This window comes from Sesamum indicum, linkage group LG4, assembly GCF_026168435.1.
Source record: "Sesamum indicum cultivar Baizhima isolate 11 linkage group LG4, ASM2616843v1, whole genome shotgun sequence".
In the NCBI taxonomy this organism is placed as follows: domain Eukaryota; kingdom Viridiplantae; phylum Streptophyta; class Magnoliopsida; order Lamiales; family Pedaliaceae; genus Sesamum; species Sesamum indicum.
Genome location: NC_142660.1, coordinates 20,264,674 through 20,282,302, shown reverse-complemented (window position 1 = coordinate 20,282,302; position 17,629 = coordinate 20,264,674). Strand labels below are relative to the sequence as shown.

General features: G+C 30.5%; 1 protein-coding gene across 1 annotated transcript; it reads right to left on the bottom strand.

Annotated features, from left to right (window-relative positions):
- Positions 1 to 823: 823 nt before the first annotated feature.
- Positions 824 to 3,471, bottom strand: LOC105161147 (LOB domain-containing protein 1). The gene is made up of 2 exons (XM_011078745.3): positions 3,180 to 3,471; positions 824 to 1,493 (listed from the first exon to the last, which is right to left on the bottom strand). The coding sequence occupies exons 1-2, from the start codon at positions 3,429 to 3,431 to the stop codon at positions 1,167 to 1,169; spliced, it is 579 nt and encodes a 192-aa protein (XP_011077047.1). The 5' UTR covers positions 3,432 to 3,471; the 3' UTR covers positions 824 to 1,166.
- Between the last annotated feature and the right edge of the window lie 14,158 nt (positions 3,472 to 17,629).

Here is a 17,629-nt window from a genome sequence, read left to right as displayed (position 1 = left end):
TGCATGCGTAGGAATGCTTCTTTTCGGACAAACATATATATGTATGTATGTTTGTTCTGATTTGATCTTCTGAATCAGGACAAAAATGTTGGACAATTATGCATAATTTTCAGTTCATCTGTATATGAATTATTTCCCTTTCTTTGATCTATATTTTCCCACCTACCTAATCATGATTTAAGTACCGTCCATGGTTAATATTATTAAGATTTAATTGTATTTTTAGTCCTATAATTATATATAGTTTTTTTTTAAATTTTAATTCTATGATTTGTTAGGGTTGTAAATTAATTCTTCACAGTTTTTAATTTTGCTATCTCATAACAAGTTTGTCCAAAATATTCAAAAGTTAGCTGGAAAATATATATTGTGTGCGCTGGTTAAAAATTGAAAAAAATACATCTTATTGGTTGAATTATGATGATGTGGCAAGTGGTGGCTGATGTGAAAAAATTGTGATGTGGCATAAGTTGCCACGTCATACCTATTTGCCGCATCATCAAATATCGACCAATAACATGTGTTTTCTCAATGTTCAACTGACACATGCAAATTTCTGGTCAACTTTGAAAACTTCAACACAATTTGTCCTGAAATCACTAAATAAGAAAATGGACTATCTTACAACTCTAACAAAATTACAGAAATTAAGTGCCAAATAACTGTAATTACGGGACTAAAATTACCACTAAACGTATTATTAATTAGGACGAAAACATTGGAATTATTTCACTTAAAATAACTGATTCAATCAATATTATTCAAAGCGATTAATCATGATACACAAAGAAGTAAATATAAAATAAACATCAGCCCAAACACCTGGTCAAAAATCAAAGTTTGATAAGGAAATAATTATACGAAACAAGAATTAATTGTCTTGAAATGACAGCATTAGGTCACCCAAAAGATGCAAAATGCAAGAATTCCTAGTCCCGAATGACCCTTTTTCCTCCCTCTTCTTTTAACCTCTCTTTTCCTTTGGAAAAGTAGGAGGGAGAGGTCCAAATCTCCCCTTGTCTATGTCTAATACACAAACCTCAACACATCAAATCTTCCTCTTAATTTAGTACATCATGAGTACAAAAACCATTATTTCTTGGTAAGATTCTTTCTTCTAAGTATATATATATGTCAATTCTTGACAACCTTAACTGGATCAAACATCATGTCCAGAGGGGCTCCCAAGCCACTCCAAGAATACTTTCATCGAAAAAAAACGTCGTGTTCTCATGAACTGAAGGTAGTGTTTGCGGCTGGCGATCAGTTTCTGCGGCCACTTGCTTGCCAATCAACTCAAACAAATTGGCGTTCTGGCATTGCATGTTCAGGATCTCAGCTTGAGCCTTGGCCAGTTCAGCTTGGAGCTCACTGATCTGGTATTGAAGCTGGCAAATCGCACCGGCACAGCCGTAGACCGGATCCCTCAGCCTAGCGTTGGCTTCATACACCATGCTGTTCACAGCATCTGCTCTTTGAGCCTCAGGAAGTTCCTGAAAAACAAATATATATTTATATTGGAAACTTGAATAATCTAATTATTTCTATATATATGCAATGTGATCAGCTAGATGATCGATCGATCTTTTAAGTTTTGACAAGTAAATTGTGAGAAAATATTTAGATTATATATAAACCAAAATCATGATCGCTCAAGATTATGGTGTAAATCATGTATGGAAACAATTTTTTTTTTTTGGGAATTTTTAGAGGATGATGAGATAGATAATTTGACTTGTACAAAAGGTTATTTTAAAAATTTTAAAAGAATTTGAACAATTATTTCATGAATACATATACATATATATATATATACACACACGTGTGTTCTTTGTTCATACCTTATATTTTTTCTTCGTGATATTATAAAATTTAATTGTATTTTTAGTTTTATAACTTGTTAGAGTCGTAATATGGTCCGTAATTCACCTTTTTTAATATTGTCATTTTAAGGACAAAATTGGCCGGGAATTTCACAGCATCTGAAAAGTGATATTATAATTATTGTAGCCAATTTTATTCTAACGTCACGAAATTCAAAAGGGTGAAGAATTATTTTACAGCCCGACTAAAGTGTCAAATAAATATAATTATAGGACCAAAAGTATATTAATTAAGCCTATTGTGTATATTTGTCTCTTTCTTAAAAAAAGATAGAGTTGAATTAGAGTTTGAACATCAAATTTGGGTCATTTTAATTAGGTGCCCTACTCTTATTGACCTTTAGACATGTCCCTTTCCAATTTGAAGAGTGATCAATTAATCTTCATATACACAATACAATACATATATAAATACAAGAAACTTTTATTATTATTATTATTATAATAATAATAATAATAAGAGTAGGAAAATATTGAGGTCAAACTAAAATATGTTGAAAATAAACCATATTCGAAATTTCCATCTCTTTATTGGTAGCTACAATGATAAAACAAAGACTTGCTTAGTGGATCATGAAAGATCTTCCACTTCATATATATATAGAAATAATATAAAGTTTATTTTACTTTCTTTTATTCCCTCATTTATTCCATATCTCTATGTTATATGACTTGACATAAAGATTCAAATGAAATAAAAATAAAAATAAAACTTTTGATTTTACACTTAAAAATAATGATTCAAAAATTAATAACATCACATCATTACTTTACCTTAAAATTCATTGTAAGAAATAAAATTTTTGAGCCCTTTTGAAATGTTTTATGATTAAATTAAAATCATCGGAAATTAATTCAATATATAAACGCGTATATTGATGACATCACCATATAAATATACTGCAGTTCACTAGCAGCATAGATAAAGCCTTTTTTGACCCTTAAATAGAAAAAAAATAAAGTGAAGAAATTGTAACACAGATGCTACTGGTATGTTTGGATTTGTATTTTGAGGTAATTTAAAATATTTTAAAATAAGTAGTATAAGTTTAATTTTGTGATTTAAGAAATAAAAAACACTATTTATTATCAAATAATGTCTCTTTTATATTATATATAAATATAAGTGTATATATATTATATATAAAAAATTAAAAAATAAGAAAACACACCGATAAAGCGTAAAAAACATAGAAAAACAAATATTGGGTAAAGATCCTTAAGTACGTTTTATACATTGTTGGTGCATTAGGTCAAAGGGATAAGGGGCAAGAAATTTGATAATGTTATTATTACCTGCAACAACTTGATAATGTTGCTTGCTCCGAAAACCCGGTGGGCGATGGTGAATTTGAGTGGTTCTGTGGGCGGAAAGTAAGGGGCCAAGACGCATTTCTCGGCGCAGCGGCGGCGGAGGATCTTGCAGGCGGCGCATGGGCTGAGAATCACCGGTGGAGAGGAGGGTGGTGAAGATGATGAGGTGGGAGACACGGCGGAGGGAGAAGGTTCCGCCGTGGCGATAGCGGTGGTGTTTTCGCTGTATTCCATTGGGGTGGGGTGGGTTGGGTTCTTGGTTATGTGGTGGTGTGCTTACACTGCGGGGCAGAGTAGCTGGTATTTATAGACGAAGGAAAAATCCCGCCAGGGGGTGGGGGGGGGGGGGGTGGGGGGGGGGGGTGGGAGGGGGAGGGTTGGTTGTTGCTACTATGAGTTGTGTTTATGAGTCTATCATGTTACACGGGAAATGAGGGGTAAGGAGAATCTCATCATGTCAAGCTTACGTCATTGATCACTTGGATGACGCACCAGTGTGAATTCAGAGTTTTTAGATTTTTATTATTATAATGACAAGACATCTCCTATTATATGTGCATGTATGCATGTCATGTGAATTGGGATTCACATTTATGTTTCAAAAATGAAATTCACACCTATTTATTTATTCTAAAAAAAGATTATATATATATAATATAGAATATAAAATAATTTAGGGTGAATAGTAATTTATCCCTATGATATCGAAAATGAGCATATTATCCCATATGAAAAAAAATATAGCAATTTACCCCTTTATATTTTTTAAAATGAAGCAATTCACTTCCTTATATAGGGAGGTAATTACTTCATTTTGAAAAACCTAGAGAGGTAAATTGTTGTATTTTAAAAAATACAGGGAGATAAATTGCTATTTATTTTTTCATTGGGAGTAATTTGCTCATTTGCAATATCACAAGAGGGTTGCCTGTATTTTTCCCAAATAATTTATAATAGATAGTATAAAATATTTGACGACGATAGGATTTTACGTGCCACGATATAGATTTTAATTTGAATTAGTTCAAAATATTAATTAGAAAGCTAATCACATTTATCGTGAAATAGTATACAACAAAAGTAATGTTTCACATGGCATAATTAATTCAATTTAGAGAAAAAAAAAATTAACTTGACGAGCAACCACTCATCCGCACTAAAATAATTGAATACATTTTCATCTCATTTTATATGTATAAATTTAAGTCAAAATTTTTAACTCCATACTCAATATTTGGAGTCGAGCAACATCATAAACGTCGAAGGACCAACTGAGTATATTAAGATTTAGGGATCAACACATGGATTTGCACTCCAAGCTTAGGTCAGTAATGATTTTTTAGAAGAATTTAGCAAGAACTTATATGGAGAAGGTGCGGAGTGCTATTAAAATGAGATAATATGATAGGTAAGTGAACTAAGTAAGCTGAAATAAGTATACTCAAACATTTAGAGGGAAGTTAGCTATTTGTCCGAACCGAACTTAGCCTTGTCCCAAAATTTCAGTTGATATGTTTATTTCTTGCTAATGTGTCATTTGTCCGACGTGTCATTCTAAAATAGAAAGTAATATTGACGTGTTAATTAAGTTGGTTGGGCTATCAGCGGACTGAAAGTGGGCTTGAAATCACTTAGTTTCATCAGCAGATTTTAATTGAACCGAGAGATGATATTTTGTTTTCTTGAATTTCGTGCCCGTTCATCTATCGATTTTACCTTAATTGAGCTTGGAATTTTTAGTGATGAAATGAGTTGGATGACTCCATTATGTTATGGAAAATTGATACCTATGATGAGACATATTATTATAGGGAGAAATGTAAGCAACTTTCTTGTGATATTGTAAATGAGCAAATTATCCCCGTATGAAAAAATAAATAGCGATTTACTTCCCTGTATTTTTTAAAATACAACAATTTATCCCCCTATGATTTTTAAAATGGAGCAATTTACCTTTCTATATAAGGAGGTAAATTGTTTCATTTTAAAAAGTACAAGGGGATAAATTGCTATTTTTTTATAGGGGGTTAATGTGCTCATTTTTAATATCACAGAGGGATAAATTGGTACTCACCCTATTATTATCACTTGCAATTAGGGTTCGGTAGATCAAGGCTAAAATTTACACCTACGCAAGGCCAGGTTTGAGGATTGAGGCTCTAGCTAAACAGATAGGGGCAGGTTCGAATTTTAACTTTATGAACTCAATCGAGTTAGGATAAATCTAAAATCATATTATTATTTAAAAATTTTAATTCCTATTCGATAGATATATTTGCAAAAATAAATTTACATCTTAAATATAATAATACTTGATGGATACTTATAAATAATCGACCTATTTTTCTTCAAAAAAATATTAGTTACTAAAAAGAAAAAAATAATAAGATTTTAGCTGTCGAGTCCAACCACATGTTAAAGTGGAACAGGGTTTGACTGCTAGTGTGGACTGGGATACAGGTAAAGTCAGACACGATAAAATTTGTGTTTTTTTTATTTTTATTCTCTAAATTTTTTGCATTCACCCACATAATACACGCACATACATTCAAGATTCGAATACGAGACTTTCGACAGAAAACTTGTGTATCCGAACTATTGAACTGTCCTTGGGATGAAATTTATGTTTTGTAAATAATAAGCCTTTTGGATCTTGACTTCGACCATCTCTGCATATTACTCAATAGTTCAATAAATTAAAATTAATAGTCTCACATAATTATTTAAAAATTAAAAAAAAAAATTCTAAATTGAAGACAGACTCAAACTCAACAGATTGATTGACATTCGGATCTGATCACCCCATAAAAAAAATGAAAAGTGAAAAGGAGATCCATCGTATCTGATAATGTAAAAGGCAAAGGGATTATTTTAGATTATTTAAATAAGTAAAGAAAGGGCCTAAAAAATCAAGATTCAATTGACTTAAAATTAGTCTTTTTCCTAATAATAATAATGATAATAATTAATAGAATTTAGGCATATAATAGAAATTGTTTGATTGACTGATTTGCCATATTTCTAGATTGTTGGAATTAAATTGTCAATCGATATAAAGCAAAACCAGGCCAGACATTGGACAGTCGGAAACGTGGACCAGTTGATGTCTATCCCCCAAAAAGGTTAACATATTCCTATTATTATTTTTTTCTAATGCAACTAACTAACTTTTCTTCCTTTGAATTAAAAAATTGAGTTCAATGCGATTAACGTTTTTATGATATTGTAAATAAATAAATTATTTTATTTTTAAACAAAAATAATTTATTTTCTTGTATTTTTTAAAATGAAGTAATTTAACGTCCTATCAGGGATGTAAATTGCTTAATATTAAAAAATATAAGGAGGTAAATTGCTGCATTTTAAAAAATACATGGGAATAAATTGTTAATTCTTTTTTTTTTTCTTTATATTGGAGTAATTTGCACGTTTACAATATCACATATGGCTAAACTGAATTTTCTCTTAAAAAAATTATTTAAAATCTTACTAAGCCCGTTGTCTGTTAACTCTTCGATTATTCTAAATATTTGTTATGTTTTTTTTTTACTTTGAATCATAGTAATTATTCGTCACCAAAAGTAATTTTTCTTTTATACAAACTAACAATTACTTGTATAGAAATTGCACTTTCATTTAACATTAGAGGCTAAATTACAATTTTTTTTAAGATTTTATATAATTACAAATATTCTTTTGTTGCTGGAGATACGATCAATACTTTTTTATTTTAACGGGCGTCTAACAACTAATCCAATCTGTTAATTTTTATTAAATTTTTATTTATTTTTGTGGTGAAGTGATCAAAATGTCCTCATACTATTATAATTTGTCTCACTTAATTTCTTATAATATTAGTTCATTGATCGAGTCCACGTAATTTTTCATTTTATTGATATAGATGTCCGTAATTATATAATCATCCTTTTTGTCAACATAAAAGAAAATAAAACTGTGTATGTAAAATGGTTTTATATATAGAATAAATGGTAAGAGAAATTTATTTTTCTACTATTATTATTATTATAATTATTATATATATGTGTGTGTGTGTGTGTGTGGATGTAGCTTTCAATTGACTTCAATATTTCCAATAAACATTGGAATGTCTCCAAAACAAAGGAATATTTCACTCTCATTTTGCGTCTTTATGGGACTAATAAAACATTGGAAAAAAGAAGTAAGTGAATTTCATTTCCTATATAGAACATTTTACTTTACACATTCTTATTATAATGTCAATTAGTGGTTAACTAATTTCTATCCTATTTATAATAAAAAATAGAAGTTTTAATTACGTGCAGTTTTTGCATATGATGGGGTTAATATTAAATGATTATTTTTTTAATTATCAATTTAAATTTTTAGATGGAATGATAATTTAATATCTAAGTACATAAAATTACCTTATAAGCCAATAAAATAAAATATTTAAGATTTTATGAATTACAAAAAGAAAGTTATAAAGACTTTATATAAAGCAATTGTATTTTAATTTATACTATTATAAAAGAAAATCTGTAGCTATAATGATTCTTAAATACCAAATTCACTATTTAATTCATTCATCCCTTAAATTTTTTATGCCACTATTTGAATGCTTGTTTAAGTTCATATAGAGACTTAACAAGTTTATAAACTTTATGCTCGTTGCCATGAGCTACAAACCCCTCAGGTTGATCCATATAAATCTCTTCCTCAAGTTCACCATATAAGAAGGTTGTTTTCACATCCATCTGATGAATGGGGAGATTATACACCGAAGCAAGTGCTATAAGCACCTAGATTGTAGTCAATAGAGCTACCGGAGAATAGGTACCGAGATAGTCTATTCCCTCATTTTGTTTAAACCTTTAGCCACCAATCTGGCGTTTAACTTATCTATGGTCCCATTAGGTTTAGTTTCTTCTTAAAGATCCACTTACACCTAATAGTAGTACAACTAGGAGGGAGATCGACTAACACCCACGTTCCATTGGAAACAATAGAGTCCATCTTACATTTGACAACTTCTTTCCACTGCTTGGCTTCTAAAGAAGCCTTAGCATCTTTGAAAGTAATAGGATCATCCTCGATATAATAAGTAACAAAGTCACTTCCAAAATCCTTGACAACCCTAGCTCTCTTACTCCGTCTAGGTTCATCTGACTCCTCATGAGTCTGATTAGTACTACTAGGACTAACCCCCACATTTGACATCTTTTCCACATGTTCAGGAATAGATGTGGAGACAAGTGAATCATCAAGCGAAACATTTGAAGGTATTCCTGTTTTCAAAGGAAATACATCTTCTAGAAATATATCATCACGAAATTCGACTATTGTGTTGACCTCAATGCCTGAAATTTCTGATTTAATAACCAGAAACTTTAGGGAATAACTTGTCTCCATATAGCCCAAGAACACAACATCAATAGTCTTAGGATCCAATTTCTTTCGTTTGTGTTCTAGGATTAGCAGTTTTGCTAGGCACCCACACACTCGAAAGTATTTGAAGTTTGGTTTCCTACCTTTTCACAACTCAAAAGGAGTATTCGTATTGTATTTTAGAGGGACTCTATTCAGAATGTGGCAAGCCGTATTCAAAGTCTCCCCCCACAAATATTTTGGTGACCCGGAGGTTAGTAGGAGACTGTTAATCATGTTTTTGAAAGTTCTATTCTTTTGTTCAGCCATTCCATTAGATGAAGGGGAATATGGAGTAGTCTCTTCATGAACAATGCCAAAAGTTTGACAATATTTATTGAATTTACTTGATTCATACTCTCCTCCTCTATCAGATTTTAGTCTTTTAAATTTCTTACCAGTTTGGGTTTCTGCTTCATTTTTAAATAAATAAATGTATCTAAGGCTTCATCCTTATTTTTCATAAGAAACATATAACAATATCTACTGCAATCATCTATAAAGGTGATAAAATATCGTTTGTGGTCCTCGGTCAAAACTCCATGAAACTCACAAATATTAGTGTGAACTAAATCAAGTATTTCTGAATCCCTTTCAACTGATTGATAGGGTTTCCTAACTTGTTTAGCTTCTATACAAACTTGACATTTGTGATTTCGTTCAATATTTTAACTAGGAATTAAATTCAATTTCATCATTCGTTTTATTGAATTAAAATTTAAATGACCCAACCTACTATGCCACAGAGTAGAAGGTTCCACATTTAATATAAGAGAATCATAAACATCAATTTTATTATTTTCAACTCGAACTTTGAACAAGTCATTGTCTAAATAGCCTTTACAGAAAAAATAACAAATTATTGAATTACAACTTTATTAAATTTAAGAGCTAATTCATATCCTTCTCTAACTATTATAGAACTACTAATGATGTTTCTTCTAACAGTGGGTACATGATGAACTGTTTTTAACGACAGAATGCGCCCTGAAGGAAATTTCAAGTCACAAAGAGAGATTTATCAGTACAAACGTGCACAATTTGCTCCAGTGTCAATCAACCAATCATACTGTTTGTAAATAGCCAGGAGTTCGGGTTGTACAGATACATACCCGCCAGTTGCTCCTGAGGTACTAGCACTGTTAGAACCTCCCACAACCATGTTGACAGCTGCCTGCCCAGTCTTGGCTTTTTTATTAAGACAAAACTTGACCCAGTGTCCAACCTGCCCACAGTTCCAGCATGGTTTGTTTGCTTTTGATTTCTTATTTTTGGAGGCATTGCCTTTATTGATGGTTTTCGAGTTCGAGTTACTCTTGTTCACTTTTTGTTTCTCCACTATAAGATTGGCCTTAGGTTGCAAAACATGTGTCTTTTTTTTTTTTTTTCAAACAAACAAAAAAAAAAGATCATATATGGCAAAGTACAAATTTTTCAAAATTGAGATGATAAGTTGATACAAAAAAAATTTTGACGGTAAAGTGTAAAAACAAACATAGTTTAAATGATAAAATATAATTTATCCTAAAAAAGGAATTACATAAAACCCCTATTACAAAATTTAAGAATTTATTTTATCCAAATGGTTTTATAATATTTTTTTGTACAATAAAAGTATATTTTTAAACTAAAATATAGTATCTGAATTATCTATAAACTTTAAAAATATCTTGTAAAGTTATAAACAAATAACGAATAAAATATCTTTTATAGGTAAAAATTATTGACAAACAATTCATCATGCATAATTATTTTATTATATTGGAATGAGAATGTTGTGAAAAGACACATAAAAATTAATTGCCAACCCTCATCAATTAATAATGCTTAATTAATTAATTAATTAATAAATGGACTAAAAAAGAATAACACGTGGCGGAGTTTGCCGTCCGTTGCCGGTTCTCCGGTGCCGACTTTTCATCGCTGAAAGCAACGGGTGGTGCAGGCACGAATGAGACAAAGCGCGTTTTAGAAACTAACAATTATTACGTGTCATTGGATGATAAGGTAGTTACGGAGCCGCTGGGGCTCGTGCCTAGCAAGAATGCGACTCTCTGTTTGAAGTCTCCATAACATTGAAATTGCTCTTTGTTTGTCTCCTTTTTTTCCTCCTAAAATGATTACTTTTTTCTTTACTTAAATTTTCAATTTGCATTGAAAAAATTGGTCAATTGTGGTTGGGATGGAGTTTGGAAATTTGTTGGATAAGTGGGCTTCCTTTTCTTCTTTGCCCTCCATATTTATTTATTTATTATTAATTTTTTTTTCAAATCAAATATTTATTTATATTATTGGAAACTGATACTGCAAGCCCCCATTTTATTATTATTATTACGGGAAAAATACAAGCAACCCCCTTGTGATATCGCAAATGAACAAATTATCCCCTTATGAAAAAATAAATAATGATTTACCTCCCTTTATTTTTTAAAATACGACAAATTTATTCCCCTATGATTTTTAAAATGAAGCAATTTACCTCCATGTATAAGAAGGTAAATAAATTGCTTCATTTTAAAAAGTATAGGGAAGTAAATTACTATATTTTTTTCATAGGAGGATAATGTGCTCATTTTCAATATCACAGGGAGTAAATTGCTATTCACCCTTATTATTACCAGATTTATTTCCGATGGTGGCCCATAGTCTTTTGATTTAGGGCTTGGAAAATTGTTAAAAAAGAATTAATGTACATCACGTATATATATATATATATATATATATATTAAATATATATCTCGGCATACAAGATTAGACAATTTGGATTGCCTCTCGAGGCCTAAGTAAGAAACCACACATGGAGAAAAAGTGAGTTTATCTTGACTAAATATAGTTAAAATTCACTTTCAATCTCATTGGATTCCATAATATTTGGAATTATTAGACATCTTGATTAGGGTAGAAAGTATGTTTTTTATTTGAAATTGTTATATTGTGGATTATGTCATAATAATTACACACTTTTTGCTTTATGTATTACATTTTGCCCCCTTACAAGTACAAAACTGTTGTTAGATTATCTCTGTCAACAAATTATACAAATTAATAAATAATGGAAAGAATTGAAAATTTATATAAATTTTTGGAGAGAATTGCACTTTTAGTCCTCAAACTATACAACTAGTTCACTTTTGGTATTTGCACAAGCAAGAATGCTTTCATTTTTGCCTCTGCAATGCCTAAAAAGAGCAAAAATGAGTATTTTCTTCCTAAAAATCTTGTAGAGCACCACTTTTCAAGTGAAAAACACTAGTTATTTTTCCCCCCAAGTAGCCTCACATCACATGTTTGACACGTGCATGAGGGCTTCCGTTATATTTGATTGAAAGATGATGGAAAGGACTGATTCCGTAAAAAAAATGCACGTGTCATCTTTCAGTGTATGTGAGGCTATACAACTAGCACCCTTGACCGTTTAAGGACTAAAAGTGAATTACTAGTACAACTTGAGGATTGAAATCTAACTCTCCCTAATTTTTGTTTTATGCCAGTATTTTTCATCCAAATTCTAACGAAAGGGTTACATTTATAAATAGAGAATTTTTAAAAAGATTGAATGCAAGTAGTGTAATTTTCAAAGTTTTTTTGAGGGAGGGTGTGATTTTATATTGGGAAAAGTATTATTTCAGTCCGCTAAGTATGCCTAATTTTAATTTTAGTCTGATAACTATGTCCATTTTTGTTTAGATCCAGTAGCTTACTTTTAGTCATCTGGCAGATTTTCAGACAATTTTACCCCTATGCAACTTTTGAAATGCAGTTTTAGTCCATATGCACTCATAGGGGTAAAATTGTCCTAAAAATCTGCCAGAAGACTAAAAGTAAACAATTTCGTAAGTTACTGGACCTAAACAAAAATGAATATAAGTATCGAACTAAAATTAAAATTACGGCATACTTAGCGGACTAAAATAATACTTTTTCCTTTTATATTTTTAGAAAAGTCTCAATATAATTAATCCTAAAAATAATCATCACTTCTAGAATGATGGTTTTGGTAAGAGTGTGATTTTTCTTAATTGAATTTTGATACGTAGCATAGGCATGACTTTGGTACAGCATGCATGAAGGAATTAAATGATAAGACCAGTCATTGCAATCAACGTCGTAGACATCAAACAAGTAGTGACAAAATGCAAACCTCATAAATTGGAACAACCACAATGTGTAATGATGATTATTTCCTTAATTAAATCACAAAACCTTTTAATTTCACTTCCCTCTACATCTCTTTGTTTCTCTGTTTTAATCAGTTGGAAAAAAGTTTGGTCAATTATTAAGAAAAAAGTGGCACTCCATTTCATTTTTCCTCAAAAAGCATTGATACTGTCCCATTTGTGGCTGCTATTAGCATAACGGGTGCTATATTTAACTAAGGACAATTATTTGGATCCAGTTCGGTCAAATGTAAAAAAAAAAATCACATGTAAGTTATGTGATCGTTACTTTTTCAAAATAAAGAAAACACCACATAACTTGTACATTTTTCTTTGGGGGGGTGGGGGGGAATTAGTTTTCTAAATAAAATTGGTATAAAGGATGAAAGTGAGAATTTTTTAAAATTATCAAACTATTTTAAAAAATCCCATAAATAACAAGATCAGATTTATACGAAATTTAGTTATGGAACGAAAAATATCATTTTTTCACCAAACTCTCATTATCCTTAAATACCCAAATATTTCTGATCGGAAATGATGAGTACCGTTGACGAAATTAACTCGACCCAATGAGATATTAATCACGTTTATTAAGGTGCATGCTCTCTCTCTCTCTCTCTCCATTAATGCTTTGTGGGATCCATTACTTAGATTTGTAAACTCCAAGCACCATATTTAGCTTTGTAAGAAACAATCAGTAGTTACATTTATTGTCCGAAGGGAATTCTCCATGCATGATTTCGATTGAAAATTTATCCACAGTTAGAATTAATTATACGACTGTATTAATTTTATCATTAATTAATAAAATAATAAAGTTTGAAATAGATTATAAATCTCCTCAAAAAACCCATAAACTCAGCTGAGGCGTCAGTTGTTACTTTTCCTTAATCACATAAAAAATAAAGAGGATCCGACACCTTAAAATACTGTTATTATAGTTGTCTAGTGGAGAACTAGCAAATAGTTTCAGGCATTCAGAGTGTGAATGTTGAAAAAGATACCGATTGTCTTCTTTTACCGAACGTAGAATCATTGCATCAGATAGGAGGTTAGATCTATTCGTTGAGGTCAGATCCGCTCATGGTATAAGGCATACCAAAAGGAAGAAGTCAACAAAGTTAGTATTCCGCTACCCATATTAGTATGGGAGATTTCTAACCCAAAGCAGATTCGGTGGGATTTGAACCAACTGTATGACAAGTGTAATATACTTGCCATGTAGAAGGTGTACAGTTTAAGAAAAATGACAAATCACATGACAAATATCTTACACTTACTCTGTAATTGATTTGGTATTAGAAAAAGTATAATTTTTCGCTACGATTAATTATTATAGCCATCGTTGCAAATACAAAACAACTACGGCTTCGAAATGGTCATTACCCGTTGTTTCTGCAGGTGTGGCAAAATATTAGTCATGACCTAAACTATGAAAAATATTTTGGCTATAGCTAAAAATTATGGCACCCCCGCCACGGCACAGACAACTTCTTTAAAATATATGTATATAGGCTAAAAACCCATATCGAATATTGATTAATCATAGTAAAAGATTAAAGTTTTTGCTTTGGTTTTATTTAACATTGGTTAATATTATTGGTTTACCATGATTTTTAAGTTGTGGTCATTTATATTGTAGTGAAAACTCAATTTTTTTTTGTAGTACGATTGGATCAAATTTGACTTAAATAAAAAAAATTTCAAAATTATATATTTGAAGTGCACATTTATGTTGAAATTCGTCGACATTCCGCAATGATTTCGAGCTAAAGAAAGGATTAACTGCGTAGAACTTTATAGAAAAAAATTGTGAAGCAATTTTTTCAACATGGATCGTACATGAATATTATTTGCAATATGCAATTTAATTTTAATTAATAATTAATTTAATTTAAATTACTAGAATTTCAAAACCATGTTATGTCATTCCTCAAAACTATCGACACGTATATTACATACTTTCAAGGCTGGATGCCATTTTCTCACTCATATATTTAACTAATACATATAAATTAAATTATATATTTGGCACTATGAGTGATGCCTGTCACGATCCAATAATATTATAATAATTGAAGAATTTTCACAAAAATCGTAAAATTATAGAGAGACTAACTTGTAAAATAGAGATTAATATTCTAATGTTTAAGTCAGTAGCCCGTTTATTGAAGAAATAAAAAGAAAATTGAATCAAAGTGAGGATAATGGTTGAAAATGGTGGTAAAGTGATACAATTCATGCCGAGTGCAAAAAATAAACTGAAAATAGTCCAAAAACCAGGAGAGAATAAGAGTAAGAGTGTGATAGCTTGTGTTATCAAAATGATTGCACAAAGAATTCATTTATAGGTGACCTTGGAGTAAGATCCGAAAGGTGGTTACGATGAATCATACACCCTTGTAGAGTTGCAACCTAGTCTTGCCTAGTATGTCTGCCAAATCCTGAAATCTCTTACATGCTGCTAAAAGAGTTACTTTCAGCCGAATTATTTAGAGTTAGTTCAAATCGTTCAGTATGACGTGTCTTAAGGTACCAACGACGTATGTCACGTGTCGTTTCTACTGTATGTTGACTCATCTTGCTGAATTGGGCTCGGTTTTTAGACCTGTCAGGTTAGTACGGATAGAGCATATATACTATGGGCTAAATGCTTTTTTGCTCAGCGACGCTCATTTTCTTAACTTTATAATATAAAATAATACTTTATTTTTTTAATATGTGATATTTAATTTTTAAAAAAGTTATTAAATAAAATTTATGAATCATGGTAAATTCTAAAAAAAAAATCATGTAATTAAAGAAGATTATATTTGATTAAGAAAATAAAAATATAAATTTGAGGGACGAATATTGGAACACGTTTTGAATAACCTCAGAAAGAGCGAACAAGTGAGAGGAAAGGAGACGAGGAAGCTACTAGAACATGTGCACGTGAATGCAAGCAATGAGGCATTCTTTTCTTGAAGGTAACATCTACGTTTTTGGATATTTTCATGATAAAAAAATAAATAAAATGGAATTTGACACGGATATATATGACTGTTTTAAAACCCGTATCACATTGAAATGGGCATTGGAACTCAAGAGAAACGAACAGTGATTGATGATGTTATGATCTATAATTTTTTTTTTGTCTTATTTTTTTGGAATGGAAATCGTTCCAAATGGTGTTCTAAAATACTTACAATGTCCGTTCCTAAGACCATTCCAAATTTGTAATGACAAACAATTGAAACTCGTTCCTAAGACCATTAACTATTCATTATAAGTTATTAAAATACATAAATTAAATTATTTATTAAATTTTATTAAATATACAAGTTAAATAATTTATTAAAATTTTATTATAAAATTAAAATTAGGAATGGTTTTAGTAATTATAAAAAAATATTAAAAATCTAAACAAAAAATCGTTCCTAATACCAATACTAAAACAGTTTTAAAAACGTGTTCCTAAATAAGATTGATTGATCCTAAAACAGTTACAAAAGACTGTTCCAAAAGATTTGACCGTTCCTAATACTATTTGAAAAATTGACCACCAAACAATTGCATGACCTTCCTAAATATATCACTAATAAAATAAATACAGTTCTAAAATTCAGGCTTCAGTATTACAAAACTATTCAGAAAATAACCCGAATTAAATTATAAAACCGTTTCAAATTTTATCCAATCCGTTTCAATTGAAAAAAAAAGTTTTTATATTAAAATACAACATTAGGAATGGTTACTATCAATGTGTTATAATATCCATTCCAAATTCAAACGGTTTGTCACCAACCGTTCCTAAATATTAATAACGACTTCTATAGTGACGGTTCATAAACTAATTCAAAATCGTTCCAAAATCCGGTCTAAAATGATTTCTTCAATTCGAACCGTGCCAAATGACGGAAAAATCATTCCTAAACCCGCACCAGATCCCGTAGTTTTTTTTTTGTAGTGATAATTCAAATAAATAGGTATCAATATTTAAATTATGTAAATAAATAATGTTATGAAGCAAGTGAAATAATAACTTTTATCATATATTATGTTTCCTAATTGCTTCAATTTAATTTGATGTTCAAAATTGATCATCTAGTATTTTTAGATATTTGGCAAAACACTATAAGAAAATGACTCAGTAATTACAAAAAAATTTAATGTCAAATCAGTATCAAGCTAATTAGCAACAAAATTTTACTTACTAATTATCTCGACGTTAAATTTTTAATTTTTGGTTGCAGTCGAGAAATTTTCTTTTAGTGAAATTTACAAGAGGTGATAGAGGATTTGCATGCCCACGATCTGGTCAAATCCGATCAAACACCCAAAAAGAATTATTCGTCCCCTTGCCGACATGGAGACATCCAAGATAATAACAATTGGATCCATATATATACCGATATATGGTCCTATAAATACCTCCAACGACAAGATTTTGAGGTATGACATCATATATTTGTATAATCTTGTTAAGGTTTTTTGAACTGTAAACATAAATCGAAACCAAATTAATTTAGACATAAGAGAATTTTTGTTAGAAACCTCCCGACAAATCTGACCTTTGCTATTTAACACCCCTAAACCTTAACTCAGGACATGGATTGTTAAGTGAAACCCCGCAACTTCGAACCGGATCACCATTAAAACCTAACTATTGAAAACCTGCACAAGTTAGGACAAGAATTTTCAAACTTTAAAATCAGAATTATCTCAATTTGAACTATTTTATCCAACAAACTTTGAAATAAAAAAGACTTAAGATATATAGGGGTTTTAATACCCAAATTGGATTTGATTGAATCAAATTAATTACAGGACAAGTACAACATACTCGCCATATTATTGATCGCTTTCTCTAAACTGTACATCAAT

What these genes read in the sequence shown, in the direction of transcription:
- LOC105161147 (XM_011078745.3), bottom strand. Translation starts at nt 3,431, where the DNA reads ATGGAATACAGCGAAAACACCACCGCTATCGCCACGGCGGAACCTTCT. An exon ending in ACATTATCAAGTTGTTGCAG is followed by an intron (nt 1,494 to 3,179) that starts GTAATAATAACA and finishes TTTGTTTTTCAG; the next exon opens with GAACTTCCTGAGGCTCAAAG.